Source organism: Tenebrio molitor, chromosome 2 (assembly GCF_963966145.1).
Source record: "Tenebrio molitor chromosome 2, icTenMoli1.1, whole genome shotgun sequence".
In the NCBI taxonomy this organism is placed as follows: Eukaryota; Metazoa; Arthropoda; class Insecta; order Coleoptera; family Tenebrionidae; genus Tenebrio; species Tenebrio molitor.
Window position 1 is genome coordinate 3,993,117 of NC_091047.1, and position 27,741 is coordinate 4,020,857.

Here is a 27,741-nt window from a genome sequence, read left to right on the forward strand (position 1 = left end):
AGTGCATTTATTGCTTTGTTCTTGCCTTACAATTCTTTTAATGATGATTTGTAAACTCTAAAAATAATATTATGAACAATAAAGATTCAATGGGTTATTATTTACCTATGTATAATAATGCAAAAAAGGATTAAATATTTATGCATCATTATGCAATTCCACCAAAGACAAACAATATTGTCAGCTACTGAAAATGATTTGACGACAGTAGAAAATGAAGAGAATACTTAAGGAAATTCTATAACAGTGAAAATTAAATAGATTGGTTCAATTTCGTACAAAACTAATCACCTATGTTTCATAAATGGTCAACAAATTTAAACACAGAAAGGTTTATAATCGTTTCTAAATATTCTGAAATTGCACAGTTTCGCAATTTTTGATCAAACAAAGTAGTTTCAGCAGTCGAAAATTTGTTTTTGGTCGTTTTTGCAGTTTGAGACATTTTCGAATTGTCATTCTTTTAGCCTCGGTGGAAATCGCCGGCCCGGGCCCGGGCGAGAATCAGCTGTTGCAAACAATATGGCGGTTGTTGTGAAAACCGTCAAATAACTGTCAAAAATTCAAACATCAATCAAATGTGATATAAAAATCTCCGATAACCAGCAGTAAATGAGTGCAAAAACAAAGATATGGAACAGGTACGATTGTTAGTGCAAGAACAAGGACGTGAGGCGAGAAATCTCCTCACTTTCAACATTTCGCCGTTCAATGACAGTTTTGGTAATGAGTCAACTTGTACAAACAAAGGAACGGACATTTTGCAACGATCCTTTTCAGGAAAAGTGTCGCGGAAACCCCCGTGCCCACCGAGGACTTCGGAGACGCCGCAAAATGTCAAATTGAACATGGGCGTTAGAGTCCGGACTGGGGCCAGGGTCCGGTCTGCATCTACAGGAAGGGACAAGCGATCTGAGCTGCGGGCGCGATATTGGGCCCTCCTTTTCGGAAATTTACAAAGATCTGTATGTGGATAGCGGTGACTGTAGTTGTTGGTCCATTTAAATAAAAAAATTAGACAAGAGGGCTGTGCATGGTAAATGTCAAGTAGGGGGCGCTTCACAAACATTTTGTTTTTGACGTGTTGTCATAATTTAAGAAGATTTTCTGTTTAAAACATTTTCAAAGGTTCCATCCAAGATTCTTTCAGGGAGAGTTTTATTTGAGTTTTCTAAATTTTGGCCCAAGAAGTGCTGTCAATTTTTTACAATTTGAAATCTCCTTTTTTTTTGTGTTTGATTTGTTAAATGGAGCTACAACTGTGTGATCTAGTCACAAAAAGTGACATATTTGCAAATAACGTCGAATAATTAATTCCAGATTGCTGAAATCTACAATACTGTTGAAACTCATGAAAGTATTACTGAATGCCAAGAAGTATTACTAGTTTTAGAGAATTATTTAAGAGATTTTAACGCATTAGCGGATTGGTTTCGTTTGAAATGGGACTATGAGAATACTCCCCTGTTGCAAAGACCCACGTCTCTGACGTGGGACATCTGCAAGACCAACTTGTCAAAAAGTAGCAATCGCTCCGGAAAATCTAGCCCTAATGTGGGTTCCGGGCGCAACAGCCCTAACGTGTCGGGAAAAGTCAGCCCTAGAATCCTGTCGGGTAAATTGAAAAGTTCTGCGTCGGCCCCCACCAGCCCCCTTCCTTCGATAGAACAGCCGATAATCGAGGGAAAGGTGATAGAGATGTCTCCACCGCAGAAAAAGCCGACCGAAGTGGAGGAGAAGAAATCTGAAATTGACGACAATGTGGAGTTGAAAACTTCAGAAACTAAAGAGAATGTGGACACGCAGACTTGCACAGAGATTGAAGAGGAAAAAATTGATACTAAGACAGTTGAAAGTCAGACAGAGACGGAGGAAAAAGTTGAACAAGCGAAAGCGGTCAAGTCGCCGCTCACTAAGAGAAAAGTGGGGGAAAGCGTGAAGGTTTCGGAAGCGAAGCCAAAACCGCCTATTATTAAGACGAGGGAGGTGAAACAAACGCCGACTGTGTTGAAAAAAGACACGTTAAAGCAGGTCAAGCCTAAAGTTGATACCAATAAACCTAAGAGCCAGTTGAAGAAAAGTACTGAAGATGTAAGTCAAGAGAAACCGGTTGAAGAAATAAATTCCGAATCTTCGACTCAAGATTCGCAAACTCAGACGGTCGAAAAGAGCACCAACACCGAAGAGTTCCCCAAGTTGCCTCCAGTGAAGAAGCAAGCTGTTGTCAAAGTGAATCAAGAATCTCAGACTGAAGAAATCGAAAAGAAGAACTCGACGATATGTAATAAAACAACTAAAGTCGAACCCAGCAAAGTTACCAAACCGGCAACAACTACGAGACCGGCGTATTCGACAGCTTTGACCAAAAGCTTCTCTGCTAAAGCTGTCCCCACGGCGAAGCCTAAAGTGGAGGTCAGAACTGTTGTGAAACCGCCGGTCAGACCGGTCAAACCTGTCGGCAGTGTTAGGACTTCGAGTGTCAACCCGATCAGGACCGGTTTAGCACGGAGCAAGACGGTGGGAGACATGAAGAGTGTCAAATTGGGAGGATATCAGAAGCCTAGACTGTCATCCAGGTTTGACAGTCAGCCTAGTAGGTACGCGTCGAATAAGCAGATCAAACCTGAACCTGTTTTGGCGAAGAGCAAGACTACTCTGACGAGAGAGCATTTGAACAAGGCGAACTCGCTGAACGAGTACGCCAGTTCGGTCGAGACTCTGGTGAATCAAGGCAAAAGCACTGAGAACATCATCGTGACCAACTCGAGCAACAGCATCGCCAGTTCGTCGGAAACGCTCAACAACGACAATACCAAGAGCGACAATCAACATTCTGACGGTTGGTTGACTGTCAAGTGTAGGTCCAGGTTCAAGAACAACACTAACAAGTCTAGACGATCTGACACGGCTCTGACTTGGGCCACAAGATTTCATCAGGTGAGCGCCACGGCGAGTCTGCCAGCTCTGGCGCTGCTACCGGAGAATAACGAAGGTGTCAAGACACCGAAATGTATAGAGAAAAGCGTGAAAGAAAATTTGAATACGTTCAAGTCGTTGAAAGATCAAGGTAAAATGCCGCTGAAGAGGTCTCACACGACTCTGAGCAAGATGACAGTGTCGAAAAACTCCGTCCTAGAAAAGAACAAAACCAATCTCCACATCAAGAAAAGCGCACAAGAGCGACGAATGAAAGTGTCGGACATCGATTCGGAGACCGACGACGAAGCGAAATTCAAAGATTTGCAAGAAGATTGCGCCAGCGAAGAGGAGCACAGAGAGAAAGCGAAGCAACTCTCGGACGAGGAGGACCGCTTGACCAAAGAGATAGAACAGTTAAAGTGTTTGGAGATTGAAGTGGACACAGAAACGGACGGCACCGAGACCGACGGCGAGTGGCAAGGCGACGGTGAAGACGTCCAAATCGAGCCCACCAACGAGGACGACTACTCCATGTCTTTGGAAGCGAGGTACGAGCCGATGCTGGCCGAGATGTCTTGGAGCGATCGGATCGACACGCTGGCAGCTCTGGAAGACCTGAACGCCAGACATCCGGGCCGCGCTCTCGAGCTCCACCAGAAGCTGTCCAATCCTGCGCGCAAAATCAGCCTGGCCGAAGCTCTGAGGAAGTACCAGGTGAAGCAAGCGCGGGCCCAGCAGCGACGCCAAGACCTCCAACAGGAGAAAGCGCAGAAGCTGCACGCCTTGTTGTGTCGAGTCGAAGACGTCAAAGCTGCGAAGCTTCAGCTGATCGAGGACAAGCGAAAGCGCATGGAGTCCCGGATGCAGAAGGCCACGCAGAATCGGCGCAGATACATCAAAGACATCGTAAAGAAAGCCCACGACGAGGAGGAGAAATTGAGGGAGATCGCTTTTATTAACGAGCTGGAGGCGCAGAACAAGCGCCACGACTTCTTGCAGTCATGTCGCGAACAGCGCGGCCGCATCCAGTGCATGAAGGAGGACAGGAGGAAGAAGCTCGAGGAGAAGGCGGCCAAAGAGGCGGCGGTGGAGGAGCGAAGAAAAGCCCTCGAGCGAGAGCGGAAGGAGAGGTTGGACCGTCTGAAGGACGAGAGGAGGCAGAGAGACGAGAGGATAGGGCAGCAACAGCAACAGAGGGAGAGAGAGCGCCAGGAGTTGGCGAGGGAGAAGGCGAGGGACAGGGAGGAGAGACTGTCGGCGCTGCACGCCCAACAGTTGGCCTCCACGCAGGAGTTGCAGAAGAGGATCGAGCAGAAGCAGGAGGAGTCGAAGAGGCGCCACGATGAGAACATGGAACAGATCAGGCAAAAGGCGTTGGAGTTGTCGATTCACAGGTGTCACAACGACGACAACCAGGCGCCCAACAGTACTCCTTATCCCACGCAGAAGTTCTGCACGGTCTGCAACACACTGGTGAGTCGAGTCGTTGGGGTCTCGTGACAGTTTTGTGAGTCGTTGTTTTCAGATTAAATCAGAGGTGTACTTGATGAGTCACCTTCGCGGCAGGGCTCACCAGGAGGCGGTCAAGCAAGCGAATCCAGGTTCGACGGCTCTGACCAGCAACGAACTCGAGCAGTACAATCTGAAACAAATCGTGGACGCCCCGGTCGATAAAGAAGATCCCAAAGATTTGGCGGCGAGGGAACGCAGCAGGACTCACAGGAAACGTTGCAAGAAAATTCGACAGAGGATGGTGATGAAAGGGGCGGAGTACGAAACGTCGTACAAGCCGCACAGCGTGGACTGTGCCAACAAGAGGAGTCTCAACAGGAGCATCAACACCATCGGGAGTATCACGAATCAAGCTAGTCAAGGGTTGTCTCCCGCGAGTTCTAGTCAGTTGGATAGGATTCTCAACGAGCTCACCAGATTGCTGAGCAAGGGGTCCGACAGCGATCTAATCGTGTTCCAGAACGTCGGGGGGTTCACCGTTTTGGGGAAGTTGCTGAGTATGGGACAAGACGCGACCAACACATCGATATCGCTCAAGTATGGAGTTTTAGTCCAGTCGAGACGGAAATAATCATTGTTTTGTTCCAGGACTTTGATCATTTGTTGCAACTTGTGGCAAATAGCGTGCAAGGGGTCGGGAAGCGGCACCGCCAATTGCGAGTACGTCATCTTGTCCAATCGTCTCACCCCCGCCATCGATTTCCTCAACACCAGGTTGCAGGTAAAAAAAATGACAGTCGATGTGCAGATATCTTCGGTAGGAGTGGGTTTTAGTGGACCACATGAGATGGCGCTTCGACGAAGCACTCTGCGTCCCGTGTACATTTCGTTGACAAGATGTCGCCACGCATCTGTTGGTTCGGTGGGCGCGTGGGAGCGGAACTTTATCCGCGATTTGGCGGCCCCTGGCGGCGGGTTTGCCATCGTGGCGGTCTTCTCTTGGCCGTCGACGGTATTTACCCGGTCGGCGGCGGAGACTTCGGAAAATGCGTCGCACGCGGACCGACGAGAAGTGCGAGAGTCGCGTGCGACGGAAGGGAGGCGTTGGAGGGCCAGAAGAGGGTGCATTAGCGCGGAGCTTTTAGGCGTCGTGCCGTGAGAGGCTCTCTATCCGCCACCGCCGACCGAGTCGCCCATAAAACGGGAATGCACGCCCTGAATTAATATCAACCCGACGAGCGGCGGAGGGTTTTCGACAGCGACGAGAGAAAAAAATCCTTTTCAGGCGTCCCTTTTTTGCGCGCGCGTGTGTGTGTTCATAATTTAATATCAGATTGGAATTTTTTCCCTCTTTCGCGGCGAAAAGGACGGGGAATAAATTCCGAGCGGCGAGAGGACAAAAATGGATTGCGGTTTGAGCGGGTCATTTTTTTTTACGTTGGTACATGGAAAAACGGTCGAGCGGCGCGCGGTTTTTGCGCTGCATGTTTGCTATTTAATGGTACAAAATTTAACCTGTTGCCAGGAGTAAATTAAACGGTTGATGGACGCTGTACTGATGGAAAATAGGAATTTAATTGGACAAGTTGAAAGTAATAAAATGTCCGACAGTAATCTTAGAAGCTATTTTGCGGTCGGTAAAGTCGAATAATTTTTGCATTTCTTCCGACCAACTGGAACAGAGAAATAAGATTTGTTGTTATGTAAAAAGTTGTGACATAATTGGACAAGGTTGAGTAATTTACAACATTTTTTTGGCTGGAATTACTACAACTTGTTAAACACTACAAATTAGCATTTTTCACTAAATGGACAACCAAACATACTCATCTAAATATTTCAATATTCTTCACAATGATGGAAAAATATTGAAGAATTTGCCAGCACGTGGAGTATTCGGCGTGATGATTTCTCAAACATTAATTGGTCGTTGAACTGATTTTTCACTCATAAATTATATTTCTTTTTACAAATTTTACGTTTCTTAAAAGAGTGGTTTCGCTTCGTTCTGAGTTAGCAGTTGGAATATATTTTTCTACACTCGGTTCACTTAGGCTGTGCAGTAATAAAATCACGTGACTTTCGTCTGCTTGTTCGCTATTGGACAAGACTAAAATGTAGATAGAGATGCAGGATATCACTAACAAAGAATTATTTTCAAAATATTTAACAAAAAGAATATTTTGTTGAGTTGTTTTAAGCGCACGTTAAATGCTTGCCATCGTTATTGTTTTCAAAAAGTGTTTGTATTTTAGATGCTGTCTGTCCGATAGCAAGAATAACATACCTATAGAGATCGAGTCTTGGTTGTGTATTTCTTGGAATATTTCACGACTTGTTAATACAAGAGTTATCTATTTATTTCAGAAAATATGAACTGAAAGAATAAACTTCATTAGTTACAAGTGTCCACTTGTCAAGATTAGGTAATGCGTTCTGATCGATTTTTGCCTTTTTGCGTTATCGATCGAGGTCTCGCCCCAGTGCCGTACCTTTCTCTTGTATTATTAATTGTTTTTTGATAATCCGGACCGTCTCCGGAGGAACGTCAAGGCTCCGGACAGGCTCCGGAGCCGTCGTTTGACGCGCCGCGATCCGATTCCGATTTAAATTGTTAAATGTGACGTTAATGTGATCGATTCTCTCGAGCCGTGCTATCTCCGGGGCCGTTTTAAAATTAAACGGCCGCCATCCGATACATTTCGCGAATTGAAAAACATAAAGGGAAAAACCTCGATCACGGCGGACCGACCGATAGGATTTCGTGTGCATCGGCGCCAATAAAAAAAGATACGCTCTCCTCGGTTCTTCGGTCTCGGAGCAAATAAAGAATCGTCCATGCATGCCGAAAAGGAAAAGGGTACGCCTCATATTCGTATATACGTACGGGAATGCATATTAGGCGTAATTGAATTGAACAAATCGGCAAATGGACCGCCGGACATTCAATTCCGGGGACTTTTACGTTTTTTACATGGCCGATAAAATCGGAAAATTGAATAATGCCCGGGCGGACATTCTCAAATTTAATCAGATCGGGCCGCATAAAAGTCGAAAAATGGCGGGGTCGTGCTCGTCTCGGTTGGTTTTTTATCGGGCCGTTTCGTTGTTGCAGAGCTTGGGGAATTCGGAGGATGTGCCGCCATCGGATAATTTGTGTGGGGCGCTGATGCAGCTCCTGGCCACGGTGTTGAGGAACGCGCCGAAGACGGTGCCGGCGCACAGACTCCAAGATATTGTCAGGTGAGTTTCGATTATTGTTAAGTAAATTTGTGGAATCATTTCTGAGGCGGTAGCAAAGTGTAATTTGTTTTGTTCACCCAGCAACTAACATTTTGGCAAAGCGTTTGAAACGTTTTGGATGACGATCGTGTCTAAATAATTAAAAAAAAAACATCGTGTGGACCAATCCTTGATTATTTTTAGTAAATGAAAAATTCGTTGCTGGTTTTTTAATGAACGCCTTGAAAACTAAAAATCACACTAAAGGTTTTGCCTCGGTAGGGTCGGATGGATGGAAAGAAGGTCTTCGATAAGAGATATCTTTTTTAATCGTTTAAAAAAAAACATTCAACTAATGAATATGTAATGAATAATGATACCAACGAACATTCTCATCAGGAAGAAAATATTGATACAACGTGTCTCAGAAATTAATACATTAATTTTAAGTGGTAATAGAACTCGTTAATAGCAACAATATATGTACCTAAATATATTTTTTTCCTAAACCTTGAAGTTATCCAGTTAAAATTATCAAAAGATTTGGCATAAATTTCGTTACCCGCCTATGGGGATTACTTGCTTCGACGATTCCGATAAGCGAAAAACAAAAAACAAATGCAACAAAACTTTCACTTGTTTCTTGTGAACTTAAGTACAGCGGCTAATTGCTGCCCCCGTTGCTGTGACCTATAATGATAAGGGTGGAAGAGAAAAAAGAAAATCATATGGTAGATATTAAATGAAAACAATTTTATTAATATAATATTTTAAACTGACCCTAATGAATCACCCATACCTAAGATAATGACAAAATGTCTCCCAAAAGTAATGTATTAATCTGTAAAAATTCTCGTAAAGTAATCAGAGTAATCAGTAATCACTAATCATTATTCAAAGTGACCGCCATTATCGTCAATACCATAATCAAGGCGCCGAAGAAATGATTCTTCCACTCTTTCCAACATACATACTTCTGTTGTTGCGAATTGTTGTGGCAGCATTTCCACCCGTTTTCTTAAAACTTCAGTTGTATCAATTGGGATCGAAATTCTTCATGTACCCCCGCAAGAAGAAGTTGCACGGAAATTCTCTGGGCTCGAGGAGCACTCTCGCACGCTTCACCATACACTACACAATATCTATGTCTTCACTATTCGAAAATAAACGCGCCATTTTCACAAAATTTTAGCGTAAATCACGTAAACACCTGTCTTTTGGAGTCGTGTAAAACTAACTAAAAATTTAATTCTCTTTCTCTCGGCCGCAGAGCGAAAAAACTTTATTCTAAAAACACGATGTTTTGCGCTGATTTTACAAAAACTATTATATCACGGTCACTGTAATTGATTTTGTAATTCTTTCGGTTTTTACCTCAGTAAATGAGTAATCTTGCTGTGTTACGAATATTTTTATTTTTGCTTTGGAGATTCTAGTTTAGGTATTGACTGTTATCAACAATTTGTTTAGTGGTCTGGTTGGTTTCAAGAACATATGGTCAAACACTTTTATCAAGGCTATGAAATATATTTTTTTAAATTTATGTTGGCATTGATGAGTACTTAATAATACAAAGTGTTCCAAAATGATTGAAGTGTTTTGAATTTTGACGCATACTAGAAAAGTGATACCAACTATCAAGTACTGCCAAATGACCAGGTAGCTATAATAAAAAAAAATTAACTAACTCAGTTTGTAATGGTTTTTAGAGCCAATCCAACTCCTTAGAATAATAAAATAATAAAATGTTTGACTAGTTTTCGTTGGGTAAACCCGAGGTGTCATTTCACATCCTTGCGAAATTTTGAATATTGACAACAGGCAGTGAATGACAGAAATGATATTCGACACTTGCCACTGCAAGCGGCTTGGAGGTCGTGTTTGGTCTAGTTGTAGTACCGGACCTTATCGTCAAAAGGTGGCAAACAATTTTTTCCGATCCAAACACCCTACGATACCACAATCAACACTTTGTACAGGGTCACTATAAATGATTGTCTCATCGCAGTAGGCGTTGGTGACGTAGTTGAATGTGCCGCAAGCTTCATAACATGTGTGAGACTAGTATCGTCGATTGGTGGCGCTGCTGGCGGTAGTGGAAATCTGTCTGCTAGTTTGTCTAACGTTTCAAGGCTGGCGGCACATCCAAAATTTGTGTAGGTTTTGAACGCCAACTACGATGGAACAATCATTTATAATGACCCTGTATAACCTATTCAATTTTGACAGAATCACTTTTACGGAATTTAATGCTAAGTGAAAGTTACTTTCAAAACGGTGTAAAATTGAAAAATGGCCGTATTCCTTACGTAGAACAATTTCGCTCAAATCAAATTTTTGTATTTGTTAAAATGATATAACCTGTAACTGTCAGATGTAAAATGCCGATGTCGCTTTTACTGCCAACCTACATTTAAAAAAAATCATAGCATTCTAGAGGATTGGGTCTTATGATAAAATAAAATAACGGGCCTTCAAATAAATTTATATTTAGAGCAACCTATGGAAATTCAATTGTTTGCAACATTTTTCCAGCGTAGAAAATGACACAAGGAACGTCTGACATTTTAACGAAATAAAATTAGGTTAGAAAATATTTTTAATTTTTGTAGTACATTCTCCCTATTCCCCCGTCCACGGAATATAACAATATGAAATTGGGAAAAAGCTGACTATGTATCCTGTGTAACTCCGGAGAATAATTGGTTACTTACAAAAATTACTTTACACTGTTAACAGAATTAGAATGTCGGCTCCGCCTACTCTAAATATATATTTATTTAAAGGCCCGATATATGTAATTGGACAAAAACTTTAAAATTTTATTTTCCCTAATAACCCAAATCATTTTTTGACTTGGAAGAAAAATGTTCAAACGGTTATTTTCACGTTCAATATTACATTACAGAAATTGTCTCACGCTTTCTTACATAAATTCTTCACATATTTATCAGTATTTGTTCCCAAATCATATGAAAAATCATTCACTGTACAGAAAAAACAATTCCAAGAATGCGAAAAAAATTAATGCGTCCGTGTCAATATCAATCGAATTTGGCGTCTTTAGAACGGTCCGGTTGTCAAACCTCTTGACCAGGAAGGTTTTACAATTCTCACAAATGTCCACTAGGTTATGTAAATTTGACAGTATTCGAACGTGAAAGAATGTAAAAACTTATTTGTGTTGTTCGCTTCTATTTTATTATGAAACTTGGATTAATTCGTCCAACACTCGGTAGTCCAACACTCCGGGCATACGCGTTTCGCGGTTTAATTTTCAGTCGCAATATTTGTTTTGCGAAGGGAAAAGTCGGCGAGCTAAATGCTTCCTTGTACGGCGGAATTAGCGACGTCGGCGACGCCCGGAACAAATCACGTGCAACACCCGTCGGGGGCGTCGCACTGCAACATTTTTCCATAAAACCCTCAGCCAATTTCGCAAATCGATCGTGAAAAAAAAGTCCCCGAATTTACATAGAGCGCCGACAATGGCAGTTCATTTAAATTTGATGCATGCGTTTTAAAGTGACCCATATGTCGGGCCGGCTACTAAATCCGTGGCAACCCCATTCGCTCCGCCACCGATTTAACAAAACCCTCCTTCGAATTCACGTCACGTCCGATCCTGACGACTTTATTTAGACGAATTAGCACCGGTCCGCGCCCTCTAATCCAGGGAATGTCGTTCGGTTTTGGAGGTCGCGACGAAAACGGGGGTTTTGACTTTCGGGACCAAAGACAATAGCGGGACACCCCGACAAAGGAACAGTCGGTTTCTTGTGTGGAGTGCAACACAAACACAATTTGTGTAAACAGAAGGAGGGACGGACGGAGGCCGATTGTCTGCGACAGGCGTTTCTTTGCTGTTCGATCAGGTTACCGACGTCCGGGGGCTCCGGACCGAGGAGGGCTTAAGCTCCGGGTCGGCTGAGCGACGTTTAACAAATTAACCCAAGTGGAGCAAACTCCGGTCAAGTTGTACCACACAAGGTGCAGCCGGCTAAGTTTGTTTATTGAACCGGCGGTTTTTGTCACCAGGGTCGCTTTTCCCACCAAACAATTGATATTAAAATTTTCCATATTCCGACCCTGATCTATTCTATTTTTATCGTCTTTTTTCGCTATCTCGGACCGCCGTTCTTCACTATCGTGATTTTATCACTGAAGCATCAATTATTGTGTTGTTTCTTTAATTTGAAAAGCAAACGCTTCTTCTCGCCTTTTTTTTTTGTCTTAGACCACAACTGCTTCACCGGGTCACGGAGGTGGCCCTTTCGCCCATCCTCCTTTTAATTTGAGGCAAAGCCGTCGCCGGGTCATCAGCCGATTACCGCGATCTCGATTACTAAATAAACCGAAGCGCATTTCTCAGAACCCATCGAGGCTTTCGAGTGGACTACGCAGAACCCGATGAAAGCTTCAACTACTCTTGCGTCTTGAATTTATTATTAGGTCTTCGTGAGTTCCTCGCTTGTTTTTCAACCAATCCGCCCCGTCTTTAATGCATGGGAAAGTTCTGTCGGCTTTGATTTTCGACTTGCACACGGTAGGTACTCGACGAGTTCCCCGTTCTTCACCGTTCCGATCCGATCGTTCTTCATCCGCCTCCTTCGCCGCCCCTCGACTCGTCCGAACGGGACGCGTGTGTACACGGCGATAATTAAAATGTACCTATTTATAATAACGGGATTCGAAGCTGATTCGCTTTAAAATGTAACGTACACACTGCCAGTTAACGAAGTCTTAGCTGATACACAAACTTTAACAACGCAAACATTCAGCTAATCCCGAGCGCCAACTTTTAATAGGAATCTTAACGTGGATCACACCGTTAATTGAAACTTGAGACGTGCAACTCGGCCCAGACATGTTTCAGTTTTAATTCGTTTAACACCTGGAAGGTTGGTGGAACTGGCCGAAAACTGCCGAAGAATCGAAAAACTCGAAACTGTTTTGATATTTTTCCGTTCTTGAGGAGACGCGATTGCAATTTGCGCCGAAAAAAGTAAGTTTTTGTAATTTTTCGGGATCGGCGCACGCTAGAACATTCGTGGTCAGAATTGAATCCGCGGCACTAATCGACGAATCGACGCCAGGATCGTCCAGGAATGGATTGATTCGGGGCGACTTTGACATGTGCAACTGATTCGGATCGATGGGAGGCGAGGGCGAGTCAGAATTTAAAGGCATATGCGAGCTAGTGGGGGGCAATAACAATAATCACAGTATCGAGTGAATGATTGCCGGGTATAGAGAGTGCAAGTGCAAGCGCGTAATCATGACAAAAGGGGCGAGAAGCACCCCTTAGCCGCATTACGGGCTTTGGAGAACCCTCCGGGTTGTGATAATGTTTGGGGGCGGAATTTTAAAATGGGCTTAGAATGATGCCGACGCTAAAACCGCACACGTCGCGACAATCCGGAGAAAATTCAGATCCCAGATTTATCCTTCGCCCGTGGATTTATCGCGGAATTTGTTTCTCCGGGTGCAACTGTCCTTTTTTTTGTGTCGGTCTAATTCGTGAATTTTTCTCCGCGCCAACCACACATGCACGCCGGCGTCGAGGAAGACGAGGCGCACTCCCCCAAGTAATCTGCTAATGGGTGCGGGTGCCAAGTGCGATACGCGTTATGAATTCGATTAGCGTCGCCGGACCGCACCCATTCATCCGCATTACGTGACAGGGTGGCTGCGGAGTCCGCCACTTCGACGACGACGTTCACGACACCCTCTCCGGAACGTCCGGCGGGGTGGCAGGTCGACAGATGTGCAGATGAGCAGATAAGGGCGCGTATGTCTGTCTGGCCTGTCACCGGCCCTCTCATCCGACACGGCTACTTAATATTTGATAGTCATTATTATTGGACGGCCGGGGGTTGGTCCTCCACGGACATTATACGCAAACAGACAAGCCGCCGGGGTACGGATTTGTCCTATTTAATTTAGGGTATCCATCCGTCTGTAATAGATTTTTAATGGCGGGGTCGTAATTCGAACGCGTCGGCTCGAACATTATGGGAGTCCGGTCCCCAGGTCCGCGTCTTAATGGTCGGAGGATGAACAATATCGCGAGATAGAGGAGATGGATTCGCGGAACGACCGGACGCTCCGAGAAGAACAGATTAGATTTGCCGAAATTGTCATTTGTACCGTCATTAAGCGAAGCGTGACGGGATAATCAACTTTTAAGGAATTATGGACGGTCGCTGTCAAAAGATAGAGGAAATATTTATTCATACTTCGGTGGCACGACAGTCGACCCACGCCCGGATTTTTCTTTCTGGTTCTTGTCGCGACACGTCGACAGTCGTACGTGGGTGGCTCCGTCGAGTATCGCGCTCTCGAAGGGATTAAAGGTTTAATCCGGAGGAAACCGGTACGCAAAACAGGAGGATTCTATAGGTGTCAATTCGTGATGGGTGCCACCAGAAATAACCGCACCGACAACAATCCGGAATTGAAGATTAACAGAGACCTGATTTATTCGTGCGCGAAGAATTCACGTTGACGGTTTGGGAGGACGGGGGTGGCTGAAGCGACAACAAGAAGCTGTGGAAGTTATTACGAAATGGGTTGAAAACTTGACGTTTAATTCGTCGTCCTCTTGGAAATCCATCATTCGGAGTCCTTTTTAATGCATGGACGATTAGAAAAACCAATGCCAATTTTCAAGTGTTAGGCGCTCTTCGTTTTAGACGAACAATAATTTCAAATGGCTTAATAGTTTGTGGTCAGAAGAATACCCCAAACACCTTCACCGACTTTTTGTCGTCAAATTGGCACTAAATCGATTTTTCTTCCGACATCTTTGATATTTTTCCGTTCTTAAGAACATGAGATCGTAATTTGCGGCGGCAAAAGTAAGTTTTTGTCATTTTTCGGAGTCGGCGCACGCTAGATCCTCCGTGGTCGGAATGGAATCCGCGGTACTAATCGACGGATCGACGCGAGGATCGTCCAGGAATGATTGATTCAGGGCGATATTGACATGTACAACTGACTCAGATAGGCACTGAATAAGTTGAAAGAAAATTTTCCTCGTGTTCGGAATAAAATTGGCCATTTGGTGCCTCCGTTTGTGGATTTCCTTAATTCCGACTTAATTAGTGACGATTGTGTGGGTTCGAATTTTCATCCGGCATCTCTCTCCCGTCCTTGATTATGTTCCCGTCCTTATTAAGATTTAATGCGCCTCACCACTTAATAATCGAATTAAGTCGGTGCACGAATCGGAAATGATGCCACATCTGATCCGGGTGGTCGTCCTGGACGCATTTACGAACGAATTAAATTACAATAACGACATAATAGAACGAAACGCGGTTCGTTCGATTGAGACTTCATCGTCATGATCGTTGGACACCCATCTCCGGCTATCAAACTAAAATAATCGGGGATTATCATTGTTTGCACATGTCACAGTGGGCGAACGGGGCTCCCCCTCGACGCACCTTGGTCCCCCGTATACATGTGCATAAACAGAAGAGGGCCGCGTATTGCTCATTTCGCGGCCATACGGTCAAGAGGGGTGGTTCCTCTCTTCTCGTGTTGCCTTCACAACACACACACACCGAAAGCTCGCTAATCCGAAAACAAATTTTACTCAAACGAGAACCACTACTCTCTTTTTTACTTTTTTCTTTCGACACCGACGACGTACGTGCAACGATAAATAATTCAGCGGGACGTCAGGGTGGAATATCAATAACGAGGAAGGCATCAACATCCCCATACGGGGAGAGCGTGCATCGGTTCTTGCCCCGCTGAAACGGGAGGTAACGCCGCCGCTCATTCCGCCGCCTCACTTGATCGTATTAATTATTCATAACGGGGCCGCCCCCGTTACATGCGTGCATGCACGAAAATACCCAACCACCGTATCATGGGTTTATCTGGACGCCGCCATCGGACGGGTGAGCCTCGCCGCCGTTGTGAAATTTCAAAAGAACCCGATCATTAATAACCGAATTTTATCGCGCGGGGGCGGACAGCCGCATCTTGTTTTTCAACCAAACGTCAAAATCGATATGTTCGCCGCATACAAAAATTTCAGCCAGGAGGAAAGAAAACGCAAAAGCAAATGGGGAAAAGGAAGAATGACAAGATGGCGCGGAAAAGAAAAGAAAACATCGGGAAGGGAAGGGTTGAGTTGGTGCCAAGAGGCAATGGTGCTAAAATAATAATAATACATCTTTGTAAAACATGTAAAGAAATGCATGAGGGTAGATGAATCTGGCCTGAATGCTGTGTCACCGGTGTATGGTAGTCAAATTTATTATTCTTATTTTATGTAGATTGGTCAACAGGTGTAAACCGATTTAAGGAGTAACAAAAAAGAAAGAAGAAAGATTTTATGGAAAAGATAATTTAAAAAATGCAGCTTTCAAGCTGTGGGAAATTTCTTGGAGGATAAGGAGAGCGTGCTTATAGATTGTGCATTCTGAGTGAGAGTCATGAACATAATGGCTTAATCGAATATCTGAAAGGGCACATACCACGAGGGTAGTTAGCATAATGGAGAGACAGGGCGCGACTTGGAACAGAAGCAGGTGCAAGACAAGGACGCCCCTTGGACCCAATCCTCTTCGGTTGCATACAATTTTTATATGCATGCGGATCGATGTCAGTCGAAAATTGGTTGTAAATGTTGATTTGTGGCGACAGGAGGTGAAAGGGGTGAAGTCCGGGTGTGGGAAGTGTAAAAATCGCAACGAAAAGCGCTAAAATACCCCGACGTTCCGTGTTTAATTTGGAAAACGGCGTCCGGTCCCAATCCGCAAGACCAAACAAAAAGTCATATTGAAACTGGCATTATCTTCTCTGATAAAAATTGCAGGGAAATATTAACAGCGCGAGGACTTTGTCCTTAATTAATTTACATTGGGAGGGTTTTTTCCCCGTCGATTCTAATTAAATTTGCTCGCATCTCTCGAAATATACCGTCTTCCGTCTCTAGATCAAACAAGCGTTCGTTCCGGCACGAAAAGAGTGTTTTCTGCATAAAGTTAAAGCCAACAGAGGAAAGTCTTAATTGACAGAAATTAAAAAGTAATGAACCGAATCACGGCGCCGACGAACGGATCGCGGCGAGGTCCGAAGGGCCGAAAAGGGTTGCTAAATCCTAATTTGGAGTTGATGCGGGCTTGATTATAATAATTACGTCTGGAGAGGAAATTGGTGTTTTCAGTTATGAAAAAGGCTCTTCGGAGAGTCGGTCCGGTATCTTTTTAAAATATTAAGCTTTTTTGAGTACACGGAACACACATTTGCGCTGGATGGATTTTTTGCGTCGGCGGCGGGACCGTGCAATGCCTTCTTGCTCCCCCCGCCTATGCCGAGATGATTTTATTTTGCCTAATTGAAATGTGCACAAAGCGAAAACCGAAAAAGTATCTGGCTGAAATCCAAATATAATTACGGAGTAGCCTGAATTCCTAAAACTGTTCAAATACCGCCTGTTTGCACAGATCCACAGCAATTTCACGAGAGGCGAGCTTTCTCTTCCCATCGTTCCGCCCAAGAATCCTTGCTCTCGAGTTTACATGGCAAAATGAAAACATCAAACAGCCGAACCCAATTATAAAGATAATTTTTCGTGTATTGCCTTAAAAATGTTGAAAAATTAAATTGGAGTACGTTCGGGAAATGGAGAAAGCCGAAGAGAATATGCAAAATGGAAAATTACTGTTTGACTTGGACGTTGAAATATTAAACGGGGAAAAATCCGACTTTTTTAACTCCGCGAGCTTAACGTCCCGATACATGAAATATTCAACTCGACTATCAATTATTCGAACCGTGCACTATTATGGATACGTAACGGTGTTTGCGCTCCGTACCGCGCTCCAGTAACTGGATTTCTGGAGTGCCTCAACGTCGGATGCATTATTTGCTTTCCAGGCACGCGTTTATTATTCGATTTGTAACAAATACGAGCTATTATCGAACGTATTTGGGTGTAGAATGTCGGGGGAGGAAGTCCTTATCAATAGAAACATCACGCAGGACTGCACTGGATGTGACAGGCGTCCCCTCGAGATGCCCTCCCGTTGTTGGTGCCGTTGTTGCAACAACTCTTCTCCGTTACGAGAGACGAACGAAGTGCCTCCTTGATCCCGTCGGGAAACGGGGCAAAACTGGCGTGGACATTTTTTTTCCACCACCGCCGCCCCCCGGCTCGACGTCGTAATGACCGTTCGACGAACGGTCCGAGAACAAACGGAATAAATTAATCTGTAACGATTCGACCGGGCGATGATTAAAAAATAATAAAAAGGGAAGTGCGAAGGGGCGGCGATACGAGTTGGGGTCGGTTCTGCTCACGATGAGTTGACGTTTACGGTCTTGGCACTGACGCTCCCGTCGCTTCGTATTATTCTGGGCGGCGTTTTTCTAATCACGATCAAATCCACTTCATTAATCAGGATGCTGATCCGGAGCGGCGGCGTGATTGTGTCGATCAATTTTTACAAGGGTGGCCCTAAGAGAATGGGGTGCTAATGAAATTGGGACAGGTGGCGGCGGTTTTACTGCGGGCTCGGTCCGAGGTTCGGTGAAAAGAAAAATGTTTTGGTCGATTTTGAGAGTCCTGAGAGAAATTGCGAAAAACAAGTTCCAACAATTCCTCGAACTTGGTGGACAATCAGTTTTTACCTTCCATTCTCCTCGTCATTTCTCTTTCGATTTTGTGTCAGATAATCATTTAATCCTGCCTACTTTAATGGTGTACCTCAAGGTTCTCTTCAGGGACCAATCTTGTTTATAATATAAGTAATTACATATACATGTATGTATTAAATAGCTGGGTTTCATATCTACTCCTACATGTGCATAAATATGTTGCAATTTTTTAAATCTTTGTTTCAAAAAACCTTAGCTCCAATAGTTTTTGTCAGCCATTTTGAAATTCCATTTTTTTCCAAGTGAAATTTTTTATATTGCATTAAAAATTTGCGTTGTTGTAACTGTAACGTTTGCTACCACTAATCGGAAGATTCCTTTCATACCTTCTTATATTCCTTTCACATCTCTTTATTATTATGAAAGAAGTATTTCTAGCACACCACCCACAAGATTTGTTTTGTTATTCAATTTATCACTGTGTATTTTTTATATATTTTTTTAATGTGGTCTAGGCATTCGTGCATGACATTTCTTTGTGCAAAGAACGTTCTCGAGAAAGTAGAATGAGATTTGCTGAAACTCCGGCGTCGGTGATCGAATAAGTTTTTTGAAGCAAGTAATTAATTCGCTGCACCGTGCCGGCAGTTGGAGAAACATGCAAATAGAGCGAGCTCAATATGGCCCCGTGAGGGCAACACAAACAATCTAGAACAGCATTTGAATCTAGGAAAAGCCACTAGAGCACGCTTGACCTGTCACCGAAGTAGCTCATAAACCCGGAGCGGACCAACTTCGCTATTAACTTATCGAATGGGGCCGGGTGCCCCTCGGATCGGTGTCGGGGGTTTATTCATCGGTGCCGATGCAAGTGCTTATCAGATCGGACCGTCTGAACAAACACCTGATTCGGTAGTTCTCGTCCGCCGACAAGTGCAACCACCACGTCCGGATTCCCACCGGAGGGGAGGTGGAGGATGTCGCGGGGGTGCGGATGACGGGGCAGTGGCTTTTTCCAAATCTGGCGTGCCCTTCCCCTCCGGTGTTTGTACAGAGGGTCCCGGAGCCGATCCGGCTATGACGGAGCTCTCGTTACCGACAGCTCTGGGAGATGACACGTGTGCGTGATGCGCGCCCGACGCGGAAGTGCGGGGATCCGACTAGTTTGCCAGTTTTTCTTCTTTCTTCTTGCGATAGTTTTTCAAGCTGGAGACGTGACTCTGCGAAGGAAAATATCACATGACATAAGCTGGCTGCCCACCCAGCCGAAACTGGATCCGGTTGATTTAGTCCCAGGCGTATTTATTCAACAGTTCTGACTGGAATCTAGGGATTAAAGCGTTTCAAGATTGTACTGACCAGATCCAGAATACATATTTCATTTTATTTTCGAGATGGCAAAACCAATGTGGTATTAAATACAAAGCAAAGCAGAAACTGATAAGCTTACTACATTTTATTCCCGTGGAGTTCGCAGCAAGCTAAAATCTCGGGAGTCAAAATCAATTAGGAGCGTTATAGAAGTTTTCACTTCTGTCGTGCGGTCTTAAGCACACACTCTTTTTTTTTTTAATTTTGTTTGCTTGATAATTTCGAAGTTTACAACTTCTGATTTTAGATTAGTTTGTACTCGTTCGTACAATCAGGAAGTGCGTTTGCATTGTGCGTGACTTGAATAATTAAATTGAAATAAATTAAAAACTTTTTCGAAGGTAGGGGAAACACCCACAGTATCTACAAGAGTTTCAAAATAATAAAATATTTTGGTGGTGTTCCAAAACGATGAGAGTTTCAGAGAAGTTTCACGTCGAAAAATTAAAATCGGACTAGAAATTAATTGCAAGAACAATTTTACAAGTAGATATAGTTATTTATGCAACAAGTGCAAAAAGTGAATGATTATTGCACGCGACGTGAAAATTGTACCAAGAGCCGCAGGCGCAGGCACGTGTTGCATACAACATTTTTTCAACGATCGAACAAAAAAACGAGAAAAAAACAACAGTAAACAACAATTCAGTCCTGTGCGTCGTGTGTGAAAAATGCAATAAACACTCACTTTTTGCACGATCGTAGACAGACCGTTGACAGATGCGTGCAATAAAGTCTTTATTGCACTAATGCAATTAAGAGGTAGTTTTTCCACTAAAAACAATGCAATGAGCACTCACTTTTTTCACGATCGTAGAAAAAAGTACATATTTAAAAAATTGTCAGTTGAAAATTATTTATTTAAAGCTTCCAGTCTTGACCAAATTATAAGTAGCTTAAAAGTAAATAAAACTAAAAAATGTAAAAATGTAATAATTAATTAAAAAACAATTAAACATAAACATAAAAATATACAATACATAGAATTTGATCATCCGAATTCTAATAAAAGCTGCACCCTTTGATCAATGAAATTAAGGAAAAATATTGTACGTCTTTGATTTTCAAAAAATTCACCATTTTATTTGTCCTACTCATTTCAGACAGGTAATGACTAACTTTACCGCACGCCGTGCGGTAATAAACAATTAAAAAGAAACTTATGGAAAAAAAATAGCAGTGGAAAATTTCACAGTAAAAATAAACGGATCTGGCCTGATTTTCGGGCATAAATTATTTATTTTATTTTAACTCCATGCTCCACACACTCCCATTAATTCTTTCTTTATTCGGTTTTAATGTGTGTTACCCTCAGTTTTCTCATTTTTTTGTGTCAGTAAAAAATCTTGTAATGTCTTCATTAAGCCGACCAGGTAGGACGAGCTACCTGCTGATCCTTCTCACCAGAAGAATGGCCCCGAAGAGCTACCCGAGCATATGTGTTACCCAGTCACATCTGTCTCGTTAACTAGCCATCTCGCAATGACCGTTCTAATCTGATAAGGTGTATAAGTTATGTCGGCATGTGTGGGAGCCTTGGCACATGCCGCTCCAACCCACCCCATAATCACATTAGATGTGTCATCTGCAGCCTCTTAGCGCCGCTCTTACCCGTGACACTATCCATCCGAAACACATGCCCCTCTATATATTTTTTTGCAGCTTTTGCGTGTGCGTCGGCACCGTCGAGCAACTAGCTCAGTGCTGCTTGGCCGTGAGAGGCCCCGTCCACGACGTCCCCCCAGCCTGCGCCTTCCTCCTCGCCGCCCTGGAGTTCCTGGCGGCGTTGGCCGACCACTGTCCCGAGGAGTCGGACCCCACGCACTTGGTAACTTTCGTCGCGTTTTCGGTGGCACCGTCACCGAAGAGTTTTGGTCGCAGGTGAGCACCCTGCACGGCACCGAGCTGCTGGGCGCCGTCTCCATGCTGTACGGCACGCTGCTGCCGCCGGATTCGTCGCCGCGGGTTGAGGGCCAGTCGCCGCCGGTCATCCCCGCCCCATGCCTCGGCTTGGCCGCCGCCACCTTCAAGCTCTTGCACAGGATCGCCGAACTGGACCTGATCAAGTTCCAGGTCGGTACCGGGGGCGGTCGCCTGTTTACAGACGGGCTCCGGCCGTGTTTGCCGTAGATGATACGCCGCCGCCGAGCGCGGTTTAATTGAATCAGTTTGCTTCCAATTGGAAATTAGCTTTGTACCGGGTTTGAAGTTAATTTTGTGGGAGGTCTCTGGGGCAGAGACAGGAGACGGGAACGCACAAAGGCTTCCGTGTTTGCTCGGTCCTGTATCCTCTAATTAAACCCGTCTTGTTTCTTTTGTTGTGTCAACAATGATGTAATTTTCATATCGCGGCGGGTTTTAGGCGAGATTATTATCGATATTGTTTGTTTAACTTCTCCGTTATTACTGCGTCTTGTTTCGGTAACTCGGAAGCAACTTGGGTTTTAGCGGGGGGATGGTCTCCCGCACGGGGGAACGACGCCAAATTGAAAAGTTTCGATTGGTTTTTAAAAGAAAAGTTCAAATTGTCGGGACCGACTCAGATTTGCCGAAAAATTATTTTTTCTTTGAGGACATAACCGATTCCCATTCGACGAAACTCCACGATTTGCATTTTCTGCCCCTCGACTCCCACAGTTTGTACAGATGACCCAACCTCCACGCGTGAGATTGATATGTGTTCATTGGCGGTCCCGCCGCTCTTGATTAACCCCCACGGGAGCGAGCGTGTGCCCCGCAAAGCACGACTATCCTCCAGAGACCCGGGCCGTAACTAACAAACCGACTGTTGGGCCAAACCAAGACACACAATAACCGCAATTCAATTTTCCCACCGGTCCGAAAGACTGATTGATTGATCGATTGATTTTTTTTTTGTGCAGGAAGTCCTCGGCGCCGAGGGTATATCGTTGCAGTTCCGCCACATCGCAAGCCACCTGATCTGGTGCTGCGCCCTTCCGACGACGACGCCCAAGACCAACGGAAAGGACGTCGGCGGCGGGGAGGCGGCCGCCCATCAGTACCTGCTGCACGAAGTGATCGCCGTCACCGGATATTTCGCCGTCGAGAACAACGAGAATCAGGTCAGTCGTTTTGGTTGCGGCGTTAGATCCATAAATCAATCGTGACCCAAATTGCGGTCTATTAGGAAGTGTGAATACTTTACTGATGCGTGTTCGATAACGGGAAGGGGCGGCTCGCGTGGGGCGGCGAGGTCGGGAATTGTGGCTCGACGAAAAATGGGCGGCGGTTTGGCCGCCACCGTTTTCAAATCGAACTGATCTAATCTGGTTTCCAGGTTAAAGTACCGTCAGGTCCTTTTACCTTCGTTAAAAAAGAAAAACAAAAACGCAATATAGAGGGTGTCGTAGCGTTGCATTTAGGGAGAATTGTTGTCACACACTACGATCTATACAGTGGGAAATATCATCGGAAAATATTTGTTAAAATTTTCTAAAAATTTAATTAGGTTAAAAGACGAAATAAAGGTGATTTTCAAGGGTCAAATCTTCATCTCTATTTATTTCTAAATGTCTATTATTTAGTAACATACCAAAAATATTTTTTTAATTACCCTACATATTTTTATACAGGGTGCTTCTGAAACACGTGTGTTAATTTTAACTGGTAATAGAACTCGGTCAAAAAGAACAACTTTTCTATCTACCATTTTGCCGAAAAACGATGTTTAATTCCAAAAAAAAATTGGTGAGATTTTTCACTAAAATAGCCCTACGCCACTAAATACTGCAATTGCTAATTGAGATCAGCGCTAATATGAAAAAAACATCCATTTTCATCCACAAAACGTGTTTTAACGCCGAAATCGAAATTCAAATAAATCTACCCGTATAGCAAAAAATCCACTTCGTAAGAATCTGGTTGTTTCACGTTTTTAGGTAGCTTAGTTTTGGAGATATGAACGGTTTTAGGAAAATCTTTCCTAGTTTTTTAAGCCGTTACGCAACGTTTTTCGCCAAAATGGCAGAGAGAAAAGTTGTTCCTTTTGATGAGTTCTATTACCAGTTAAAATTAACGCACTTATTTCAGAAACACCCTGTATTTTTTCACTTGTTTATACAGGGTGTATTACAAATGGCGCATAATATTTATATCACGTGATTCTATGTTGAAGTACAAGCAAAAAACTCTAGTACCAATTTACTGTTAACGTTTTGCTGAGGGAGTTATTAACAGTCAAACTTGGAAATTTGCTTCAATGAAGAAATATGTACATATCTATGCAAAGTCTTTGCTGTTCATAAATTTTGAAGATCTTGCAACATTGCAACTAAGCTAGAGAGATTTTTTTGAACCCGAGTATAGTCAGAAAGTAACAAGGATTGTCATTAATGTGTATTTTGATAATATGTAATCAATCATAATTTAAAAACTATTCATCTAAGATCAAAGTAGAATTTTTTGTTTGGTATTCAACGTAGATTCGCGTGACATAAATATTATGTGCCATGTTTAATTCTGCACCCTGTATATACCTAATATAATTAATTCCTGGGAGAACAGGTGCCAAAGCTTAGACACTTCTTTCAAATTGACAATATCCAGCTCTGATGGCGTTCTGATTTCCCTGCCGACCGTTTTCACGTAATTCTTCTGCTGTTGTTCACTGATCGATTGTACCGTTTCATTATTCAAGCAACGGAAAGCGTTGCAATTGTCGTTTTTATTGGACCATCGACCGGAATATCGCGATTAATAAACTAATGTCGCGATAAACGGCGACATGGTTTTTTGTTGTTTTAGTTGAGCATCGTCGCCCGCTAATTTCCATATAAATTAGAAATTTAACATTTCGCGTCGATGCCGCCGCCGCCGGCTTTAAAACGCTAATACCATCAATGGCGTCCGATGTGAAATAATGCGCAGCAAAATGCCGGATCGCGTGCCGTAATTTAATAATCGCCGCCGCCGAATAGGGATGACCATCGCCGTTGTGCGCGTCGATTCCTGCAATATCGCACGGATCATCTCGATTAAGGACAGCGACCGGCGACGTCGCCTCGGGGTGTGGTACCGAAACGGCGCTCCGCAGACGTGCAACGATAAGAAGCGGAGAAAGAAGAAGAGAAACAACATCAATCTGGGCTGTTGGTGTTTTTCGCGGCAGCTCCAATGGCGCCCGCGCTATCTTAATGACGGCGGCCGGCGAGACCGAACGACCGCAGGAATGCAGAGACGCTTTCTGGGCCAATCGCACCCACGGCGGAGAAAAAACAGACGGGCGAAGGAAAATGGACTATTTTTAAATGGGACGGGATGATTCGGGAATTGTCTTCGGTTGGCGGCGACCTCGTCTGCACAAAAACGTAAATAAATGATCAAAATTCACTCGGATTCGGTTTTTGCGGCGTGGCGCTGCTCAAGGGAGTCGTCTCAGACCCCCTCTGTGTCTTCACTGTACGACGTTTGATACGTAGTGAGCGGAGCTTGAAACAGTACGCATGGAAACGGAAAATTTCTCGCCCTCGTCGAGGGTCACCTGTGTTGGAAACACGTGTCCGGTCCGTGTGACCGGAAGTGGAATTAAATGGCGCGCGGAAAAGCTAACAGGTAAGTCGGGGCACGCAAACGGTTATCGCTAATGATGATATCGGGGCATTAAATCGGTGAACGCGTTATTTACAGGTACGGGTGGATTTATTACCTGACTAATTAGCGTCGAATGTGGGACTTGCGGTCGTCCCGCAAAAATGTCGTAATGAATGAATTACGAACGTTTTGAAAAACGAAAGTGGGAATGGCAAAAAAGTGTTGAAGAAATCATGGGAAAAAAAATTGGGCGACGTGGAGGCGGTTTGACAACGCAGACGAGTTTGCTTGCGTTGGCGGCGGTGGCCGAAAAAAGATTAAATATTTTATTTTTATCCGTACTGTCCCACACAAATTTAATATTGAAAAGTGAAAATAATAATAGTGGTGATGAAGAAAACCTGACCTAACTTCATACCAGTATGCCGGATAACAGATGGCGCACTTGTAAACGAGAGTTTGATGCATGGATTGTCAAGTTTTAAAAATATTTCGAGTTTGAACTGTGGTTTACGAAATTAGCCGAGTGTAATCACAAAGTAATACTTTTTAAGGAAAAAAAAAAAGAAAAGAAAACAAGGGTCCATCTTGTGAAAGTATTATGAAATTAAATATCCGTATTTTTTTTTCTGGCAATGAGAACCTCTATTGTAGAAAAGTTTTAAAAAAATAGTTCAAAAATGCTCGGTTGAGCCACTTTTTGTAGAAAATTAACAAATGAAATGACATCAGAAAACTGTGGTGAAAAAATGGTGGTCACGTGATTTTGTGTTTTGATTTTGTTTCCGTTAACGTCATCACCTGTCAAAAAAGAAAATGGTGAATTAACAAACTAAAAAGACGGTTTGTTCTTGTGCACTAGATAGAAAACCACGGCCTGCTTGACGACACATTTTTTTGAACGCTCGTTACATTACAAGAAAATGGTTCTACCGGGTGATTTTAAATGATTGTAACTTTTATTTCTTAAGTTGGGAACATTTTTCATGAATTATTTTGGCAAACTTGATACCTTAATCGACACATTGGCGTACGTACGTCATTTTGACATTTTATGTATTAATAAATTGTGTTAAATAGGCGAGGACGCCTATGTTTATGTCAACTATCACATTAAAAAGCAGAATAACCAACAATAATATTACCAACCTATGAAAAAAAGTCACAATCATTTAAAATCACCCGGTAATTGTCTTTTTATCACATTATATCCCAAGTGCAAAAATTTTTATCGGATTATTTTTTGCTAATGAACGAAAACATCCATAAATGAGGTCAGAAGACCAATTATTATCAAATAAGAGCACGAGACGAAGTCGAGTATTTGATAATAATTGGTCTTCTGACCTCATTTATGGATGTTTTCGTTCATTAGCAAAAAATTTGCCGATATTAAAATTTTGCACGAGGGTTGTACGGCTGATTATTTCCTGAATAGAATGAAAACAAACGCATTATTTCCAATCCTTTTTATTCAAAATAATTTAAAAAAAATCAGGTACCGACATTTTTTATCCGATTATTGCACAGTGTGCATTTTAGAGAAATTTTATCGGGTTATTTTTTGTTTTCTCGTTTTGATTGGTCAATATTTGTCACGCAATTGGTTGCTAGACACATGAAGGAAATAATCATACAGGTTTTTTTTAATCTCGAGTTGAGTTACTTTTCAAAAATTTTGATTCGTTTTAAATATTGAAATTTTCCCTTTAGCCGATTGTTTCTTTGTCTTTCCCTTTTTCCTTTGTTCCTCCGGAGTCCCGATACCTCTTCAAATTAGAATTCCTGGCGCTAATTAAGTGTTAGGTAATTATAAAGTTACGAATGCTTCCATTCTGATTTAAATTATCTTCAAGGAGTTTTCCTGTCAATATTTGATTTAGTTCTTCGGGTGTATTTTAATACTGAACCTCCACTCAACGGCACAATTTCATTAGCAGATCTCGTAGTCCGCGAGACGCGACAATTTGCAAGTTTACTCTCGAGCTTGTTGTCTAATTGGAAAATTTGGCGGTGGATAAGGTAAACAAGGTTTCTAATTCCAGATGTTGTTGGTGAGTGGACAGCCTCCATCAGTCCTCCAACAGCTCTGCTCTCTGCCGTTCCCCTATTTTTCGGTGGAGACGCTCTCCAACGTGCTCTATCCGACGTTGTTGGCTTGCTGCGTCGGCAACGAGCACACCACAGCTATACTCAAGCAGGAACTGTCCTACAACGTGAGTAGAGTCGCTGGTGGTTTCGTCTTTCTAACGTATTTCCTCCAGATCCTCGAGGACTTTAGGAAATCGGCGACAGGACAACAGCACCGCCTGGTCAAGTTGCTGAGCAAAAGCCACACTTAAACCGTTGTGCAATTTATTTTTTTAAGTGTACTGTCAATTCCATTGGTCACTAGAAATAATAAACTAACCAGCCTCGACGCGGGGGCGCATTAATATTTTTCCATTTATTACGTCTAACAGTGTACTGATTTGTAATGCACTTAAACCAAGAGTAGCTTCGCTTCGTTTCGATGTGATTGTATTTTTGAGATTATTATGTGATCATGGTACATTATATTTTTAGGTAAACTGTAGCTTTTCTATATAATAAAAGAGACTAAAAGGA

General features: G+C 43.3%; 1 protein-coding gene across 2 annotated transcripts; it reads left to right on the plus strand.

Annotated features, from left to right (window-relative positions):
• Window positions 1-500: 500 nt before the first annotated feature.
• ssp3 (short spindle 3) lies at window positions 501-27,741 on the plus strand. Of its 2 annotated transcripts, XM_069037405.1 has the most exons (11): window positions 501-723; window positions 781-965; window positions 1,321-4,392; window positions 4,445-4,968; window positions 5,020-5,152; window positions 7,487-7,614; window positions 21,247-21,412; window positions 21,466-21,657; window positions 22,467-22,667; window positions 27,180-27,350; window positions 27,399-27,741. In XM_069037405.1, the coding sequence occupies exons 1-11, from the start codon at window positions 633-635 to the stop codon at window positions 27,474-27,476; spliced, it is 4,941 nt and encodes a 1,646-aa protein (XP_068893506.1). In that variant the 5' UTR covers window positions 501-632; the 3' UTR covers window positions 27,477-27,741. The 2 variants fall into 2 exon arrangements, with proteins under 2 accessions (XP_068893506.1, XP_068893505.1); XM_069037404.1 differs by having other exon boundaries at window positions 501-965.

Bases quoted from the DNA above. Each gene is read 5' to 3' on its own strand.
- ssp3 (XM_069037404.1), top strand. From the start codon at position 633: ATGGAACAGGTACGATTGTTAGTGCAAGAACAAGGACGTGAGGCGAGA. The intron at 4,393-4,444 runs GTGAGTCGAGTC...CGTTGTTTTCAG, and splicing joins GCACGGTCTGCAACACACTG to ATTAAATCAGAGGTGTACTT. The intron at 21,413-21,465 runs GTAACTTTCGTC...TTTTGGTCGCAG, and splicing joins AGTCGGACCCCACGCACTTG to GTGAGCACCCTGCACGGCAC.